The 19506-nt window shown below is 37.6% G+C and overlaps 1 protein-coding gene across 2 annotated transcripts in view; it reads right to left on the reverse strand.

Annotated features, from left to right (window-relative positions):
- RASEF (RAS and EF-hand domain containing) overlaps positions 1 to 19506 on the reverse strand; it is a 43563-nt gene that overhangs the window by 5924 nt on the left and 18133 nt on the right. The window contains exons 4-16 of one of the 2 annotated variants that reach the window (XM_069777692.1): positions 15035 to 15130; positions 13852 to 13929; positions 13283 to 13398; positions 12413 to 12481; positions 11429 to 11513; positions 9941 to 10032; positions 7364 to 7598; positions 6032 to 6169; positions 5788 to 5935; positions 4747 to 4828; positions 3776 to 3890; positions 2835 to 2954; positions 1744 to 1820 (exon numbers count right to left, since the gene is read on the reverse strand). In XM_069777692.1, the coding sequence (XP_069633793.1) occupies positions 1744 to 1820; positions 2835 to 2954; positions 3776 to 3890; positions 4747 to 4828; positions 5788 to 5935; positions 6032 to 6169; positions 7364 to 7598; positions 9941 to 10032; positions 11429 to 11513; positions 12413 to 12481; positions 13283 to 13398; positions 13852 to 13929; positions 15035 to 15130 (1451 nt within the window). Of the gene's footprint in view, positions 1 to 1743; positions 1821 to 2834; positions 2955 to 3775; positions 3891 to 4746; positions 4829 to 5787; positions 5957 to 6031; positions 6170 to 7363; positions 7599 to 9940; positions 10033 to 11428; positions 11514 to 12412; positions 12482 to 13282; positions 13399 to 13851; positions 13930 to 15034; positions 15131 to 19506 lie in introns of both variants that reach the window. The other variant, XM_069777691.1, reaches the window with a different exon arrangement.

A 19506-nucleotide genomic window follows, 5' to 3' on the forward strand; every position in this document is an offset into this window, starting at 1 on the left:
ACAAATCAGTTAGTGACAGAAATATAATAATTTCTGATCTGTAATAACTCCACAATGTTCTGTTTTCCCTTTTCTTTTGATCATTTTTCTTTAATTTGCTTGCTTCAGTATATTACTACAGAAACAGAATACATTCACAGCTGAAAGTATAAAATTAAATAACTGCAATTTCAAGTACAAATTTACCCTCAGAGGAAAAACACACATTGTTGGATGTTTTATTATAAATGCAGACTTAAAAGTTGTGTATGTAGGAGTGATTATTGAGCTGTATTCTCACTACAGGCCCCCTAGAATGTCAAAAGCCAACTCGAAAATTTCTTGCCTCATCTCTTGCCAAATTTAAGTCCCAATCATATTAGTAGAATAAATTCATGAAGTTCCTCTCAGAACACTGTATCATTCAACATAACAGTAATGAAATGTTCATTTAGAAATTTTTATTTCAAAATGAAATGCTTCTTTCAAAGAATACAAATTACTAAGACTTGGCTAAAGAAATTGCAGCCAACCATTCCAGACCAAGGTTCTGGGTAATGTCTAGACCATTTCAGAATCAGTGAACCCTGTGAAGAAAAATACCACTTTTTTTTTTTTTTTGACATTCTGAAATGACAGGCTCCAACTGCCAAAACATTTTTTTATCTTTGAAACAGTTAAAACAAAGTTATCATGTTTAAACATTAGAGGTAATTTTCCAATTGTGATTAGTGTTATATAACTGTATGTGTGTTGTCTAATTTCATAATCCACTGCTGCATTCATGGCCAGGTTCTTGGAAATGAGTCATTTAACAAATCAGCAATTAACTTCACATTGACACTGACAGACAAAGGAATGCCTATGTTCTTGCTGCATCTGACAGATGCATTTTCCTGGAAATAAGGACTTGAAAGTCCCTTGTGAAGAAGAAATGATCCTCTCTAGAAGGCTAGTATTTTGTATTCAAGCCATGTTAATCATTAGTATTTTAGTAACAAATAATAAAATACTGACCAAATGTGAAAAAGTTTGATTATTACTTTAGGCTGCTGCAAAAATCACATGAATATGGTTTGTAATTCTGGCCTTGAGCTCCACATATTAAACTGAAAAAACAGAGTCTGAGAATTCATTACATACTGCCAGCCTTTCAAAAATATATTGTAACCAAGAATGGTTTGTAAAGCTAATAGAATTGTAATGTTTGGCTCATACATTATCACAGAAATACCAGGTTGCTAAATGGATATAATCAGAATTTCTATATTTTAAATAATTTAGAGAAAGGGACATCAAAGAAAGTATGTGGGATTAGAATGGTCAGTAATAAAACTGAATATATAGTAATATATGTGAAAGAATTAAGAATTAATTATACATAGAATTATACACATTTGAAATTAATTTAAGAAAGAATTAAGAAAGTAAATCCATGTATCATTGAAAAATTTAATTCATTCACCAAACAGGTTTTAAAATTGTGAGCTCCATAACTGAGCTCTAATTTAAATATTAATTATTGAGACAGCTTTGTAACATTTGCAGGCAGAAACGTTACTTGATTAAACTGAGAATAAATCCTGTCTTGCATTTATCTATAAAGACTTAACATGGTATTCTTTTTTAAATCGTTTGTTGAATTTGATGCTGGTACAATTTTAAATGCATATGTGTGTCTTTGTATGTATATTCACATATAATGTCCTTTTTACAAAACATACTCAGATGTGTTCATTCAAAAATAAAAACATGGCTACTTACCGAGCAAGATGAAGAACTGCTTCTACAATATTAGATCCATCTTTAGCACTTGTTTCACAGAATAGTGCACTGTAAGTCTGTGAGTAAAAATAAAATGTTAAGCCAACTAATCTGAAATGGTTCCCATGTGAATATGTATATTCAATCACAAATGGTTTCCTCAATAACACAAAGAAAGATGACACACATTTAAATGAACAGGATTTCTTCTGGTACTCTTTATTCTCCAATATATTCACTTTAGTACTGTGAAAAAAACAGTAATTGCTTCTTAATTGTATCTTTTTTACATTCACTATATTCTGAATTAACAAACTGAATGAAAACCACATCGTAGGCTTAATGTCCAAACTCCATCTTCTTTTCCACAAGATTGCAAAATAGGAAGAAAGTTGCTAGGACAGGTTACTGAATCCAGCTTGTTACCTACTCATAAACTACACCATCTGGTATTCTAGGTTAACCAGAAATATCATTCCATAAGTAACAGATCAGATATCTGCCCTGGTATAATCAATCAATTGCACAAGCACTCAGCAACTCAAGACTCTAGGTTCTACATTTTTTTCCGCAAAACACAGGCTATGTGCATTCCTCATCCCCCATACAAATACATGCAAAAAACTTGTCCAGACTTCTATTTATAGCAGAGAGTTTCTTTTTTCTTTCTGCAGACGTGGCAGGAGTACAAGGTAGTCTCTTGAAGATGAAAATATTCCACTCAAAATCTGGACAGACACAAGCTGGGTGAAAAGCCTCATAGGCTCACTAGTGTGCTTCATGTTTGCACTGGCAATTTCTCTTTGGCAGCAGAAAAACTCAGTCTCCTAGTTGACTCACTTTTTAACCATAAAGACTGAGAAGACTACCCCAGCCAATAACGAAGTTCAGCTTACTAGACACCAAGATGAGATTTAGCCCAGCAAACACCATCAAAATAAGACAGTTTTTGTGAAAAGTATCCATGAATTCTATTTAATAGATTTGAACAAATGACCAGAAAGTTACTTTTGTTTACTAGTTTCTCACATGGTTTTCAGATTAAAGTTCCTAAGACCATTTTATCCTAAAGAGGTAGACTTGGACCTTACCATAGCCAGCTTTTCTCCACACTTTATAGGCACACATTTTTGCCCTTGTTCTGTAACGGCTTGGCGGAGATCTGCTTTGTTTCCCACCATCATAATTGGAATATTCTCATGAGTTGCATCCTGTAAAGAGGATTTTATTTCCTTACTGCTAGAACACTCAGAATACAAAAAAGTAACTAGCACCAAAAATGACAAAAAATAACAAATTATTAAAGTCATGCTGAGAACTTTTCATGAGGTAGTTGATATTTAAGCAGCCAGCTTAAACATCAGCCTGCAAAGATATGCTTTCACTCCCATAAACTCTGTTTCCCAACAAGGAATTAAATGCGTCAAGTTAATCTAATGGAAACGGCTACTATGTCCAAATGCTATGTGACAGAATTACTATGAGAAAAGTGACCAACTCCTATCCTATGATTAAAAAATTGCTTTCAAAAGATGATTAAAGATTTTGCTTATCACTTTCCCTCCTATTAAATAAATACCTCTGGTCTGAGAGAAAAACCCTTTTCATCAAATGCAAATTTGTATTCAAATAAACAAACAAGAAGTAATAGTAGGAAGAAATACTGAAAATTTCACTTGAATCATAGCTAATTTACAGAATCTAACATATTGGTTTAAAATGCAAAGACTCCAAGGAATACTCAAGCCATCCACAAGAGGGTATCTGAGATGGGCTCTCATGTTCATTTCAAAAGGAAGTGAATGGGAAGAATGTGATTACATGATACCCTTTTATACAAAAAAAGGTATCAGTTTTAACACTAACTAACTGAATACATCAGGATACGTTTAGGACTTCCATGTAGCTTTTACTTCTATGAGAGACTGCAGTCTGGCTAATTCCAATATGCAGATACACAAATTTTATAAATAATAAGGTTAACAATGGAGTGAAACATAGTTTGTAAGCTGTATATACTCAAGGGTCTTACCTCGATCATATCCACCCATTCTCGCACATTAAGAAAGCTTTTTTCACACGTTACGTCATATAGCAGTAAGACACCATCTGCTCTTCTGAAGTATGATTTAGCAATACTTCGGAATCTTTCAGAAAAAACAGATTTGCATATGGCCACATTATCAAAAAAGAAGTCAATTTAACATCATTAAGAACACAGCATTACTTTATTGCCCACTGAATAAGATTCTCTCCGCATTACAAGATGAGTTTTCTCACAGCTTCTTTCGAAAGTGGTTCTTGAAAACTACTGATTTGGTCAATGAACAGATTAAACTGACTTCCAAGGTGTTGGATTAAGCTCTTAAGCCCCAAAAGCTGTCAGTAAAGAAGCAACGGCTCTCATGTAAGGAGGTCATAGGATTTTGAGGAAACTCTACACAATAATTTGAAGGACCTTGGATATACATTCAGCAATCTGTACAATTTTGCCATAAGTCTTTTTAAAGTCTTTGGGAAGAAGTTTTTATACACTGCAAATGCAATGCAAATCAGGATCAGGACTTTAAAGGAAAGAAGAGAAGAGGGTGAAGGGAAGGGAGTCTTTAAGATAAAGCCTGCTCAGAAATACAGATCTGCAAGGACAAAGAAAGCTAAGGACTAAAAACAGAAGAAACAATGTACATCTACTCCATCTTTTTGTATTGCAAGAGAGGGACATACAGATTCAATTAATAAACGCCATGGTGAACCTTAATTATTTCTCTCTACATAGAGAAAAGATTACCTCAGGCATCACCAAAGGTAACAAATAAACATTCCACCTGTCCTGGGGTCTCAGCAGAGTAAAATCACATCTGTTTATAGACATTTACATATGGCCATACCAACTTACTATAGAACCATATAATATTCAGCAGAATTTTTTCACCTAGATGAAAAAGGCAAACATCTTTTAGAAACAAACCAGTTGAAATTATATAAGTGCAGAGTATCACTAACCTTTCCTGCCCAGCTGTGTCCCACAGTTGTAGCACTGTAGGTTCTCCATCAACAATTAGTCTTTTCATTTGAAAATCCACACCTGAAATGAATAATGCATACAGTCTAATAAAAAACATAAATAACCTTAAAAACCCACAGAAAATGAAAAATTATGTGCCATATACAACAGTTATTTCAAGATTCATCTCTTAATAGATTATGAAATTTCATTCATTCACATAGCCTTGGACCACAATAATTGCCTGAACATATTTAATTTGTCTTTAGAAAAACATTTAAAGAAATATTTTACCCATACATTTTCCCAGAAGCATGGATACAAATCTGGCATTACGACCAGCAAGCAAGAAGATCTCTCTCTGCTTTATTTTGCTAAACAGTTTTATGGAAGAAGAGAAAGTGTTTTATAAAACAGACTTTATTTCAAATGCCAAGGAAGAAAAAGATAAATTAGAACAAAAATCCTGATTCAGAGGCAATAAAACAAATATATAACTATGATCTGATTGGAAGACAAAAATTCAGGCTTTGGAATCAGTAAGACAAGTTTGTTAGCTGACAGCTATAATAATATACACAACAAGTTACTCAGAAATCCCTCCAGCTGCATTTAAACCAAAGCTTCAATAACACTTTGAAGAAACGGAGGCAAAAAAATAGTATGAAAGACATCAAAGGATAGTATGAAATACTAAGGAAAGAGGAAAGAGCTGAGAAGACAAGAAAGCAACGAAAAATGCAGACAGAATTCTAAGTTCATTACACTGAAACTCCCTTTTCTGGTGCTTTGTATTGCTCAGGAACAGGCTTTGTGCTTTGCAAAGAGAAACTAAATTAGAGTAGCACCCTATTATCCACTCCAAACAGCAGTCAGGCACTTCTAAGCTTTAGTACTCAATTAGATCTCACAGCCTAAGAAACTGCGTGCATATATTCAGGAAACCCTGGCAAGCAATCACAGAGAGTGATCTTTTCACCCACTTCTGCAGAATAGCAATGAAATTCACTTTAATATTTTAAGAAGAACAACAATTATACCCAGGGTTGCACTGGTATTGCCTTGAAATTCATTCTTGCAAAGTCTCATAAGGAAACTGGATTTTCCCACTGCTGCGTCTCCAGCAAGAACAATCTTGTAAGCTTTCTCTGAACTGGGGTATTTCGGAGTACATTCAGTTGCATCTGACTGAAAATAGAAAGAACCCCTCTATTTCAACTCATATAAAAAATATTCTCTGTATCAAACACTGGGTTTTTTCTTTTTTGCTAAAGAACTGGTTACCTGAGGGGTGACAGCAGATATGTATTTCCTTGTTGAAGCAATTGAGCTGCTTCGACTTACTGGTTGTGAGGTCTTCCAGTCTAACAGTGTACGGCTGTTATCAGGACTGTATGCTTCTTCATCCCTGATCTCTGGAACCTGAAAGTACAAGCTAGTGTGTTAGTTCTAGTGAGAAATGTATGCTTTTTTGGAAAGGCACAGCTAAAATTAATTAAAACATTTGTTTCAACAGTTTGGATAAAACAGAGATAAATGACCAAATAGAGCTCTGCAATTCTAGTCAAAATACTGTGATTATTCTGTTCTTATTCACATTTGCTGTTTATTATAGCCTACATTTGGTCCTTAAACATGTTTGCTGTTTGGCATACATGCTTTCAGTACAGTTTCCATATAGAGCGAATTAATTTCCAAATGGAAAATTTCAGCTTAAAAAATAATTACAATAAACAAATACTTTATTTCAAAGCTTATTTTACAAAAATTAAGAATTTCCCTACAAGATATTAGTCTCTATACTATTACTACTCAAGCTAAATTAACTACAGCACAGCTGTAATCAGCACTAATCATAGCATTTTCAACTGCAAACAGAGACTAAATGTCTCTAATAAATGCACAGTAAAGGATCTGCTCTAGAAAAAACCCTCTGTTCTACTGTGCTTGATACTAGTCTTGCTATGCAGTGTTGAGGGCCAGGTTTGATGGGGCTTTGAGCAACCTGCTCTAGTGGAAGGTGTCCCTGCCCATGGCAGAAGGGGTGGAACTAGATGATCTTTAAGGTCCATTTCAACCCAAACCATTCTATGATTCTATGATCAGTAAAGCTCTCCATTTTACTAACAAAAAAGTGGACACAATAACACCCTCCTACATTTCTAAATTCTGAGACTTACTGTGCAAGTCAATGTATGCACTAACAGTATTCTTTTTCTCATATGTGTGATTTTTTTCATTCACTGTCACAGCATAGTAAGAGAAAGTGAACAGAAACCTATTTTACTTCTATAGTATCTGCTTTTTAATCATTAAAAAATGGGCTCCTGTCCGCATGCTGTTTAACAACCTTCAAAAACCACATCTACTTCAAAAAATGAAATTATTACCTGAAAAACCTATAAAAAATGTCAAAACAAACATTTTATATCAAAGAGCAGTAACCGTTTATGCAGTCTCCAAATAATTGTCACTAATCTTATTTAAACACATATAACCCAAATACTTAGTTTTAACTGGCCTATGGGAAAAGATCTATTTCATTTTAAAAAACAGGAAACTAATTTTGTCTCCAGCCAAGGTCTTTCTCAGAGAAGGAGTAAGTCTGGCACTCACATCTGTATCAGAAGCATCACCACCAAAGCTTTCTTGCATACACTGTGACCTTTGAAAAATCCTTTGATGTCTGTATTCCACTTCTGAATCATACTCATTTGAATCTCTCAGGGTAGATAAACCACTGTCAAAACAGCTCTCAGGTAAGCTGTCAACTTCATAGTTTATCCTTTGCATAGGATCACAAAGGGCTAAAGAATCATAATCTTCATCCACACAAGAAGAATGAGATGATCTAATATGAAAATATTGGGAGGGGGGAAGAAAAAAAAATTATTGCACATTTATTTTTCCCAACAGAATTGGAGCCATTCTGGAACAGTCAATACTTAGAAATGCTAACTATACAGTTTCAGATGTATGTCAATGCCTATTTTGCCTTTCTAAATAATTTCTTTTTCAGTCATATCTCTTAGGATGCTCAGATTAAATTATATGAACAATGTTATTGATGATGACTTCCCAAGACTCAGTAAGAATGTCTATTTATTCATACACAGAAAAAATAATTGTTTAAAAAAGATTCAGAAAATTATGTACTATGAAGACATCAAAGGCAGAAGATGATACCTGATGGTTTAGCTAATTTTGGCCTATTCTAAGACACATAAAATGACCTTAAAATACTGTATCTAACTGAAATGAATGCATTTGTTCACAGATGCACACAGGCCAATAAGTAACAGTTATAAGTAGAGAAAAGGGGGTAACCAGGTTCAGGAGATCAGTAATGGTGGAAGAAGTCACTGAAACATGTTTTCTTACAGTTTGGTAGGCTACGCAAAACTTAAGGTTTTACATAAAAGTCCTTTCTATCACCCTTCCTTCAAAAGCTTTTTTTTTTTTAGCCACTCTGGATGCTATAATATATAAAAATATTTAAATGGATGCAGCAATGACAGTATGGCTTACAGAAAAAAAAATAGTTTTTATTTGTGTAAATGAAACTACAGTAAAGAAAGATTAATGGAGTGAATCTTAAAAGAATCAAAAAAGTTTACTATGGCTACAGTCATTATCCTTCTCCTGCAGCAAGACAGGGACAGGCACAAATTAAAGTGAGATAGAAAAGCTCTCCAAGTCACAGTGGACAAGAGAGAACCAGTTTGGCTCTGTCCTGTTGGGTATGGATGTGAAGCACTAAACTGCTAGAACAGACAAGGTCAGCATCAATCCTTGTAAAGATAGTTTGCTGCCAGAGGGGCTGATCTGATGTCAGGAGACAAAGTACTGAAAATGAACAGGTTTGGGGACATTCATATCTCTTTCTGTCTTTTAACACTACTAAGTCACACCTGTTAAGAGTAAGTTTTATTCCTACCACATAAGCTTTCTTCTAAAGTAGCTTGCACTTCTCGCTTTTGTGGGAATGCAAGGATTGCACCATGTGGCAGTTACTAATAAATATTCACACAGAAAGACATCGCTGAGCCTCCAGAGAGGTTTTAGTTACCCCTTCAGAAAATTACTCAATGTAATATGCAGCTTAGTAGTGGATGCCTCTCAAAATTTGCAGAGGGTCCAACAGAGGGGAATTGGTTTTTATTTGCATTCAGCAGAGGGAATCAGTCTGTGACAAGCAAAATTTTACAGCCAGCAAACACATCTCACATGGAGACAGCAGAATAAGAGTAACACTGTAGAATGGATTGAGATATTATTAGTGTGAAGCAGAAGCCAACTTAATCCCTACCAAAGATATTAATCTGTCCGGCAAAATGTAAAACACAGATGACCAAGAACTCTAACAGAGATCATTCTAGAGTATGAAGTACCACTGAAAGAAAAATAAGAAAAATAAGAAAAATCTATCAATGAAATAAGGACACACATTTTTGCTGGCAGTTCCAGCTGTTTAAAAAAAAAAAACAAAAAACGTGAAAACATAGCATCATCTCCAGCACTGGAGGTTGGATCCAATGTCCAGTGACTTCAGTGAAATTCTCTGCAATGATCTAAGGAAGCTCTGAGCAATGACCTGCATCCAGTAACCAAAGTAAACCAAAGTAGCTCTGACCATTTGATATTTGCACTTAGATAACTTACTGTTCTCAGTGGCTCTTAGCCAATTAATATCCAAGGGCATTCACTACTCTTGCATGGCAGTGTGAGATGAGGATGTTCATTCTTTTGAAGAATTAGGCCCACATACCTTTGTAATAATTATTACATGAGAAAACCAGACATACAGGCTGAAGATAAAATGAAAAATGTTTTATTTCCTACGTACTGAGTAAGCTAGCTAACAGAGGTCCTCAGTAGATTTTTACAGTTTCTTGGAGGCAAAGAGAGGAGATTGAGAATCAAACTAGAATCAAAACAGTCCAAGGCCAAACAAGAGGCTGTCTGAACTCTCCATAAGTTCATGAATTGCACCAAAAAGAGTTTTCCTGAGCTTTCCAAAGTCATTGAAAATATTCCTATTGACTTCAGTATACTTTGGATCATATGCTATGGTCACACATTCCTTCTGAATCAGACAGAGCTATTTGCTCTGTTATTTGACAATATTTGCTCTATTAAGACAAGTATGAAGCCCTAGTCTTTTTAAACTTAATAAAAGCAAACCTGGCTTACCTGTCATATCGTGGGTTTAGAGGAGACTGTCCACCATTACATTTAGGACTGCTTCTAGAAATGGTACTTCCTGGTGACGTGTTTGCTAACCGCTGCGACAGATACATAACAAATGCATAATAAGTTTGATGTACACAGTGTAAGCATCTAGATTTGTAATGAAAAAAGTGTGTATCATCAAAATTACTGCTGTGTATTTTCATATATATTCAACTACTTATTTTTAATTAAACCTCATGCTTTATATAGGACTGGATGTCAAAAGGCCCATTACACATAGCATTTAGGCTCCACTGTTGCCTTAATACTGAACCTGCTAGTCACACTCTATCGAAAGAGACAATGGAAATTCCAAGAAGATGATTTCATTGACTACACCTGAAGACTGAAATGCTAAACTCTGAAAAGTAATATTTAGAAAAATGGCATGTTGACTACTAAAGTAAAAAGGGAAATGTCACTGGCTGAGCGTTTCAGTAGAGATACCTCCTGGTTCTTGAGTGAGATAGTGGAGAGAAGGAGAGATCTCAACTGATAACACATGACAATATTTTGTAAATTCTGCTGTCCCTTTACACATTTATTCACTGGGAACAGTTTCCTCTGCCTTCTCTGTAAGCTGCCTCTCTTATGTTTCAGGGCACGGCAGAAGGAAATGTTACCACTTGTTGCATCTGCAGTGAATCTTTGGTAGCCTGGATCAGCAAAAGGCACTCATGTTCATTGGTCTGATATGCTGGAAACAGGCAACGACCCCTATTTTCCTGTTTCCTGACCAGTATTGTCTCTATGGGCCCTTTATTCTGGCCCCATCCTTCTAAAAAGTTAGTTCTTTCCTGGTGATATAAGGCCTTGCCTAGTCATTAGTTTTGGAGTTTAATAGGTTTCCCAATATTGCAAAATGGCAGTGTAGAATAAATTTGTTGTAACTTTCAAGTCTTCCTTTCTCTGGTTTGGAGGATGGCACGTTACATCTGTTACAACACATCCCTGTACAGTTGTGATAGCCCAAAAGGGTCTGACTGAGGTCCCTTTTATCAACAGTCACTGCTATTCATTTTCCCAGTGACTTGCCTGGACAAAAGTTCAAATTCGGTTAAGCCCCTGCTACTAAAAGAAAGCAGTTTTCTGAAAAAGTGTTTTCAGTGGTAGGGCACTCCCATATATGCAATACAAAATATATTCCCTTTAGTGCAAGAGAAACTGCTGATTTATTCACTTCATCAGATACATTTAGCCGTAGCTTATTAAAAAAAATCACTACTTTCCAAAGCACCTCAGAAAGTAGTTGTGGTCTAACAGAACTCCATTATTTCACAAAAGATACGTAAAATCTGACAAAATTCAGCTACACAAGTATATTCCCAGAATAAGTCCACTGAATAAAACTCAATTTTCTGAGTACCCACTGAAGTACAAACGAATTTGCATTTCCTGTGTTAATTCTTAAACCTTCTAATACAACGTAACAAAATTATAAATACCTACCAATGATCTGTTGTACTTGCTGAAACTGTTTTCAAGAGCTGTTCTTAAACCATCATTGCTGTCATGTAGCTTTCTGTTAGCTGATCTAACAAGGAAACATAGTTTAACTTGCAGGAGTAAAGAAAACATTAAAAACTATGTAACTTACCACAAAGAAGAACTGAAAAAATACACTTTTGTTTTTCTTTAGATAAACACTGAAGAGTAACGTGGAACTAGAAATGTGTTGTTGTATACTCAAACAAATGACTGTACATGAAAAAAGCACTGTGAAGTTTAGCCTCCAGTAGCAGCCTAGGAAACCCTGTTTCACTTCTGTAGCATTGTCTGTGGTCAGCTGAGGGGAAAAAAGACGCTGTAGGAATGGCCGCAAAAAAACAGCTATGGGGTAGTAAACTGGTACAGCCATTTCTGAAATACAAAGTGATTGACTACCCTTTAAGTATTCTTGAGATGGCTCTAAGGATAGATGTGACTCAGCTACTTGAAAGAAAGAATATGTTTAGGATAAGGAAATTATCATAAGATATAAGAAAAATATTCATTGTGATCCTCCTTGAAAGTAGAAATCTGTACACACCTTGTATAATACTGCACACACTTAGTACTTTCCAGATAACGATAAGACAGGGAGTTACTGGATAAGTGAAGTCAATAAAAAAAGGAGCCAAGTAATATTTCTCATAATAGCATGGATAGACTCAAATCTCATTCAGCTTATCATAAAGAAATGAAAGTCAGTGAGGTTAAGAAAAGAAAGAAAAAACAATGAAGAGTTAGTGGCTCAGTTACACAGTAGAGTTAGTAGCACGGTACCTTCTATGAGAGTTGAGCACAGTATCTTCTATGATAATTGAGGCCGTTTCAGTATTTTTACTTGGTATTTTTTCCCAAATGTCACCCCAGTCTTTTGCATACAAAAACATTTACCCCCGAATATCACAGGACAAAGTTTAATAAAAACCTAAATTACTGAGTACTTACTGAAGTATTTCAATTTGTCTTTCCAGGTTATCTCTGTCTTCAGTATACTCTCGGATCATTTCTAGGTCTCTGCAAAAAAAAAACAAAAACAAGAAGTTATACTCTACAGGATATCCTTTTTTATTTTTATAATATTGCTTTTGGCAGAGGACAAAACTCAACAGTCAAGATTTGTAAGAGACAATAAATATATAGTGCTGAAAAAACAGCATTTCAAAATATTTCTGAATACAGTTTTTCTATGTTTACATTTCTGCTGAAAGATGTTAAAAGCAGTTTTATGCAAAGCAAAATCACTTGGTAACTTGACTGATTTCTGCCATTATATCTCAACAAAGACTGTGAATGAAAAATAAAAGATCTACAAAATAACTATATGGACCAACTCCTTTCCCCCAAAATATCATTTGTGTTATCTGAAGATAATCACATAATGAAACTGTCATTTATGCTCCTTTAAATGAATGTCAAGAAGCAGCTTTCATTCACTTTAGAAAAAAACTGGGTGAGACTGATGTGGGAGGCTTCCAAAACTATTCTCCCTAATATTCATACAGATGTTCACCTGAGTGCAAGTCATGAAGGAAAAAACTGCCTGATGCTATAACTTCTCCTCCTAACTAAAGTCCCAATAAAATCAATGGGTTTCCTTGCAAGATTATGAGAGTTCTCATCAGATCCAGAACTTGCTTCTTCAGAAACCTGACAAGAGAAGTGAACAGTAGCCATGGCATACTTTGCATGGTATCAAATGTGTACCTGTCATTTATGGCAAATTTAGAAAATAACAGTTACCAACCGCATACATAACTACATCAGACAACAGATTTTTTTCTACGTGATAATTTTTTCACCGGGGAAGTACCTTACCTCTCAGTGTTCAGAGTCTGATCTGCATACTCGCTTTTCAAGCTGTCTAATTCACTCTGTAGAAAAGCTATATTTGTCTGTGCTTCTAAAAGATCTTTCTTAAGTTTCTGATTTTCCTTAAAAGAAGGAAGATATTAGATGTTAGCTATCATAGTCACTTGCATAAAATGCTGACATATTATAATGGTAAAATAAAACCCATCAAAATTAAATAAAAATGAAACACTAGAAAATCTGAGCACAGAGGGGGAAAGAAAATTAAAGAACTCTAAATCAACAGAGAAGTCAGGAAATCAACATGCAAGAATTACTGAATTTTTATTTTTCCATTTCAGTTACACAAAAAGGGGACTATATCATCTCAAGCCATTTCTAAACGTTATACCTAGAATGTGTATGCATTTATACCAAACAGGTTTTTTCTTCCCAAGTTACAGATGCTCATACACTTACCAACTTCAAAAGTTTATTTCATAGCTTACTAGTACTGAATGTAAAAAAAAAAAAGTCTGTATTGTAGAGGCTAAAACTGAGGCTAAATTAATAAGTTAACAATAATAATCTCTTACCAGCAACATATCATGTATTCTTTTTCTCAGTTCAACCACATCTTCTCTGTGATTTACATTTTTGGATTGCTCCTCCAGCTAGAAGGATAAAAATTGCACAATTAATGTATGTTATTGATTGTTCTGATTCAAAGAACATAAAAAGTAATGGAAATCATATTAAATTATCCCTAAAGTGTTTACAGCTATTAAAGTTTTTAAAATCCAGAGTTTTCCCAACTGTGTGAGTAGGCAGCATTACTCCAAAAATCACTGGCTTTTTATACAATTTTTTTAATCAATACTTAAAAAAAATTTAATGACCATTTTGCATTCTGTAGGTGTTGAACATGCATAACTAGTGACACAGAAGCCAGATATTGAGAAGATATAAACAGGTGTATCCCCACTAATGTAAAAAAAATATATATATACTACCTCATCTGTGTAGTATTTGTACTACAAGCTTTCAAGCTCTCATGTTTCTTCTGAGAAATACCCTTTTCTATCAATGCACTTTTAAGTACAATTCAATATGAAGAAACAAAAATATATCCTCACTGGTCACTATAATTCTGGTAAAACTTATAGCAAAATCTAATGTCAAAATTAAACCCAAATTCCAAAATAACCCAAATCAATATTCATTCATTCATTAATACCTTATGCTTAGGTATTAAATTAAAAGATCAGGTTGGAGTTAGGCTAGATTAGTACTAACTAGTTCCACTAGTAATTTCAGTTTAAAATTACAGCTTAAACCCACCTCTACCATTAACATTTGAGAGAAAGGCAGTAGCTGCTAAAAGCACTATATTACTGTAAATTACTATATTTGAGTTGCCAGTTTCATCTAAATCTATAAATTACAAATACTTAGAGGCAATATATTAGACTATTTCTATTCTATCAAATATAAGACTAGGTAACTGTACTGTTAACATCTTGACAGACCTAGAAAATTACTCAGCAACAGAATTTGCCTAGCAGTTGCTCCTTTTCCTACGTGTTTCAGTAAATTACACAGAATGACTACAATAGCTCAGGATGACAACACAACCTATAAAATTATTTGCAGTTGCCATTTACTAATACACATTAAATTAAAAAGCTGACGTTATGATTATCTATCTTGGGGAAGGCATTTCATAGGGTCAGCATCTCTTAAAACACTTTAAAAACTCTCACCATGACTTCAACTCACCTTTTTAAGTTTTTTTATTGTCACCTGAAGATCCCCAACTTCAGTATCATACTGGCGCTTCAGCTCATTTAGTGCTTCTTCAGCTTTTCGCTTCTCCTGCAATATTTTTAATTTTATTAAGAGTTGAGGCAGGTTTCAACTGTTTATTAAAAAAATGCATTCATCAGTTTGGAAACCACACACTTTCCCCTTCGATTAATGTGTGTAATTTTATCTTTCCATCATGTGAACCTGGCCCTCCCTTAAGATCCACAGATGCTGATTCTGTAAATGCAGTCCATTTATAAAACATTCATAGAAATAAAATGGTAAGGTGCAAGCAAAGATAATGCATCAATTCAGTGTTTGTTATTCATGTCATAGGTACTTAACATTCTCGGTGTCTTAAAAAAAACTGAAAGAGAAGGGTTCAAATTTTATTTGTACATAAATTTAGGTGTTGCATATTGTCGTGGTTTAACACAGGAAGACAGTTAACTCTATCCCAGCTGAAACCAGGACACATATATACATGTATACATAAACACCCGCACACAAAAGAGGGCATTACATCCTTTTTTTCAAACCAGCCTTCTGTCGTGGTTTCAGCCCAGCCGGTAACAAAGGACCACGCGGCCGCTCGCTCACTCCTCCCGCCAAAAAGAAGAGCACACCCCCCCGGCCCGCTCCCCCTTTATATACTGAGCATGATGTCACATGGTATGGAATAGCTCCTTGGCCAGTTCAGGTCAGCTGCCCCGGCTATGCCCCCCACCACCCAGGTTCCTGTAAAAAAAATTAACTCTATCCCAGCTGAACCCAGGACATTATCCACCCCTTATTCTATACCATCTACATCATGCCCAGATCTTACATTTTCTAATCGACCACTACCACTTCCTTGTCTTATATATATAAGTATATGGACTTGCGTCCGTCCCCGTCGCCCCCCCGCACACACACACACGCAAATGGTATTCCTTTAGCGTATGGGCTATCCCTCTAATGTGTCCATTGATTTTATTTAGTCCATGACTTTGGGGCTCCATCTGTTGTAACAGTTCTTCAGGATAAGAGAGATGGTGTGAGATGTTGGGTTGTTGTATGCTGCCTCTGGAACTTGTGGCTAGTACATTTGGTGCAACTCACGCCTTTAGTCTGCAGGTCAAAGATGTTGACCTTGAGGAAATTGCTGGGTGTCAGTTCAAGTTCTGTCGCTGTTGTACTTGGCTTAGTTTCAAAGTCCATCCCGCAGTCATTTGGGTAATTCTTACAGTAATACCCTTGATATGGCATATAGACACTATAGCTACAATGACATGCATTGGCAGGGTATTTAGCAGTTAGGTATCATACAGCCCAATTCACTGGCTATTCTCTCCCAAAATCAAATCTCCCTGAGGTACACATCGAACTTCCCCATCCTTCTGCATCACCCACCAGGTGTACCCAGGTCCCTGAGCAAAAACAACCCCTTGAATGGGTTTGCCTCTGTTTGAGGGAGGACTAACCCAGACTGTCTTTCCTAACATACTCCTCATGCGCACTACAGGGACTTTATCGCCTTCTACAGTATGGGGAAGTCTTGGTTGGGCGGGGCCAGCCCGATTGGCGGATCCTCTAGTATTAACTAACCAGGTGGCTTTTGTTAAATGTGTATCCCAATGTTTGAAAGTCCCACCCCCCATCGCTCTCAATGTAGTTTTCAGCAGTCCGTTGTATCGTTCGATTTTTCCGGAGGCCGGTGCGTGATAAGGGATGTGATATACCCACTCAATGCCGTGTTCTTTGGCCCAGGTATCTACGAGGTTGTTTCGGAAGTGAGTCCCGTTGTCCGACTCGATTCTTTCTGGGGTGCCGTGTTGCCATAAAATTTTCTCTTCAAGGCCCAGGATAGTGTTCTGGGCAGTGGCATGGGACACAGGGTATGTTTCCAGCCATCCAGTGGTTGCTTCCACCATTGTAAGCACATGGCACTTGCCTTGGCGTGTTCGTGGGAGTGTGATATAGTCAATCTGCCAGGCCTCCCACTGCTTATATTTCAGCCATCGCCCCCCATGCGACAGGGGTTTTTGCCGCTTGGCTTGCTTAATTGCGGCACATGTTTCACATTCGTGGATGACCTGTGCGATAGTGTCCATGGTCAAGTCCACCCCTCGATCTCGAGCCCATCTATATGTTGCATCTCTCCCCTGATGGCCTGAGGTATCGTGGGCCCACTGAGCCATAAATAGCTCACCCCTACGTTGCCAGTCCAGGTCCACCTGAGACACTTCAATCTTGGCGGCCTGATCTGCCTGCTGATTGTTTTGATGTTCTTCAGTGGCCCGACTCTTGGGTACATGAGCATCTACGTGACGTACTTTTACCACTAGCTTCTCTATCCGAACAGCGATATCTTGCCACAGTGCGGCAGCCCAAATGGGTTTACCTCTGCGTTGCCAGTTGCCCTTCTTCCATTGCTGTAGCCACCCCCATAGGGCATTTGCCACCATCCATGAGTCAGTATAGAGATAGAGCACTGGCCACTTCTCTCTTTCAGCAATATCTAATGCTAGCTGGATGGCTTTCACCTCTGCAAACTGACTCGATTCACCTTCTCCTTCAGCAGTTTCTGCAACTAGTCGTGTAGGACTCCATACAGCAGCCTTCCACCTCCGATGTTTTCCCACGATGCGACAGGACCCATCAGTGAACAGGGCATATTGCCTCTCATTTTCTGGCAGTTTATTATACAGCGGGGCCTCTTCAGCCCATGTCACCTCCTCCTCTGGCAACATTCCAAAGTCTTTGTCTTCTGGCCAGTCCGTGATCACTTCTAAAATTCCTGGGTGACTGGGGTTTCCTATGCGAGCCCGTTGTGTGATCAGTGCAATCCACTTACTCCACGTGGCATCAGTCGCGTGATGTGTAGAGGAAACTTTCCCTTTGAACATCCAGCCCAGCACTGGCAGTCGGGGTGCTAAGAAGAGCTGTGTTTCAGTACCAACCACTTCTGAAGCGGCTCGAACTCCTTCATATGCTGCCAATATCTCTTTTTCAGTTGGAGTATAGCGAGCCTCGGATCCTCGATATCCCTGACTCCAAAACCCCAGGGGTCGGCCTCGGGTCTCTCCAGGTGCTTTCTGCCAAAGGCTCCAGGTAGGGCCATTCTCCCCAGCTGCAGTGTAGAGCACATTTTTAACATCTGGTCCTGTCCGGACTGGCCCAAGAGCTACTGCATGAACAATCTCCCGCTTAATTTGTTCAAAGGCTTGTCGTTGCTCAGGCCCCCATTTAAAATCATTCTTCTTCCGGGTAACTTGGTAGAGAGGACTTACAATTTGACTGTAATTTGGAATATGCGTTCTCCAAAAGCCCACAACACCTAAGAAAGCCTGTGTTTCCTTTTTGTTAGTCGGTGAGGACATAGCTGCTATTTTGTTGATCACATCTGCAGGGATCTGACGACGCCCGTCTTGCCATTTTACTCCTAAGAACTGGATCTCCTGCGCAGGTCCCTTGACCTTACTTTCTTTTATGGCAAAGCCAGCCTTCAAAAGGATTTGGATTATTTTCTTCCCTTTCTCAAAAACTTCTTCTGCTGTGCTGCCCCATATGATGATGTCATCAATATATTGCAGGTGTTCTGGAGCTTCACCTTTTTCTAGTGCAGTCTGGATCAGTCCATGGCAAATAGTGGGGCTGTGTTTCCACCCCTGGGGCAGTCGATTCCAGGTGTACTGGACACCCCTCCAAGTGAAAGCAAACTGTGGCCTGCACTCCGCTGCCAAAGGAATGGAGAAAAATGCATTAGCAATGTCAGTTGTGGCATACCACTTAGCTGTCTTTGATTCCAGTTCATATTGAAGCTCTAACATATCTGGCACAGCAGCGCTCAGCGGTGGCGTGACTTCATTCAGCCCACGATAATCTACTGTTAGTCTCCAATCCCCATTAGATTTCCGCACGGGCCATATGGGACTATTAAAGGGTGAGTGAGTCTTGCTGATCACTCCTTGGCTCTCCAATTGGCAAATCAGCTTATGGATGGGGATCAGGGAGTCTCGGTTGGTGCGATATTGCCGCCGGTGCACCGTCGTGGTAGCAATTGGCACCTGTTGTTCTTCAACCTTCAGCAACCCCACAACCAAAGGGTCTTGGGAGAGACCAGGCAGGGTAGACAGCTGTTCAATCTCCTCCGTCTCCAATGCAGCTATACCAAAGGCCCAACGGTACCCTTTTGGGTCCTTGAAATACCCCCTTCTGAGATAATCTATACCAAGGATGCACGGGGCCTCTGGGCCAGTTGCAATGGGGTGTTTATGCCACTCATTCCCGGTTAGACTCATTTCGGCTTCCAATACGGTTAGCTCTTGGGATCCCCCTGTCACACCAGAGATACAGATGGGTTCTGCCCCTTTATAACTTGATGGCATTAGGGTACATTGTGCACCAGTGTCTACTAGAGCCTTATATTCCTGTGGGTCTGATGTGCCAGGCCATCGAATCCA

Source organism: Haliaeetus albicilla, chromosome Z (genome assembly GCF_947461875.1).
Source record: "Haliaeetus albicilla chromosome Z, bHalAlb1.1, whole genome shotgun sequence".
NCBI lineage: Eukaryota > Metazoa > Chordata > Aves > Accipitriformes > Accipitridae > Haliaeetus > Haliaeetus albicilla.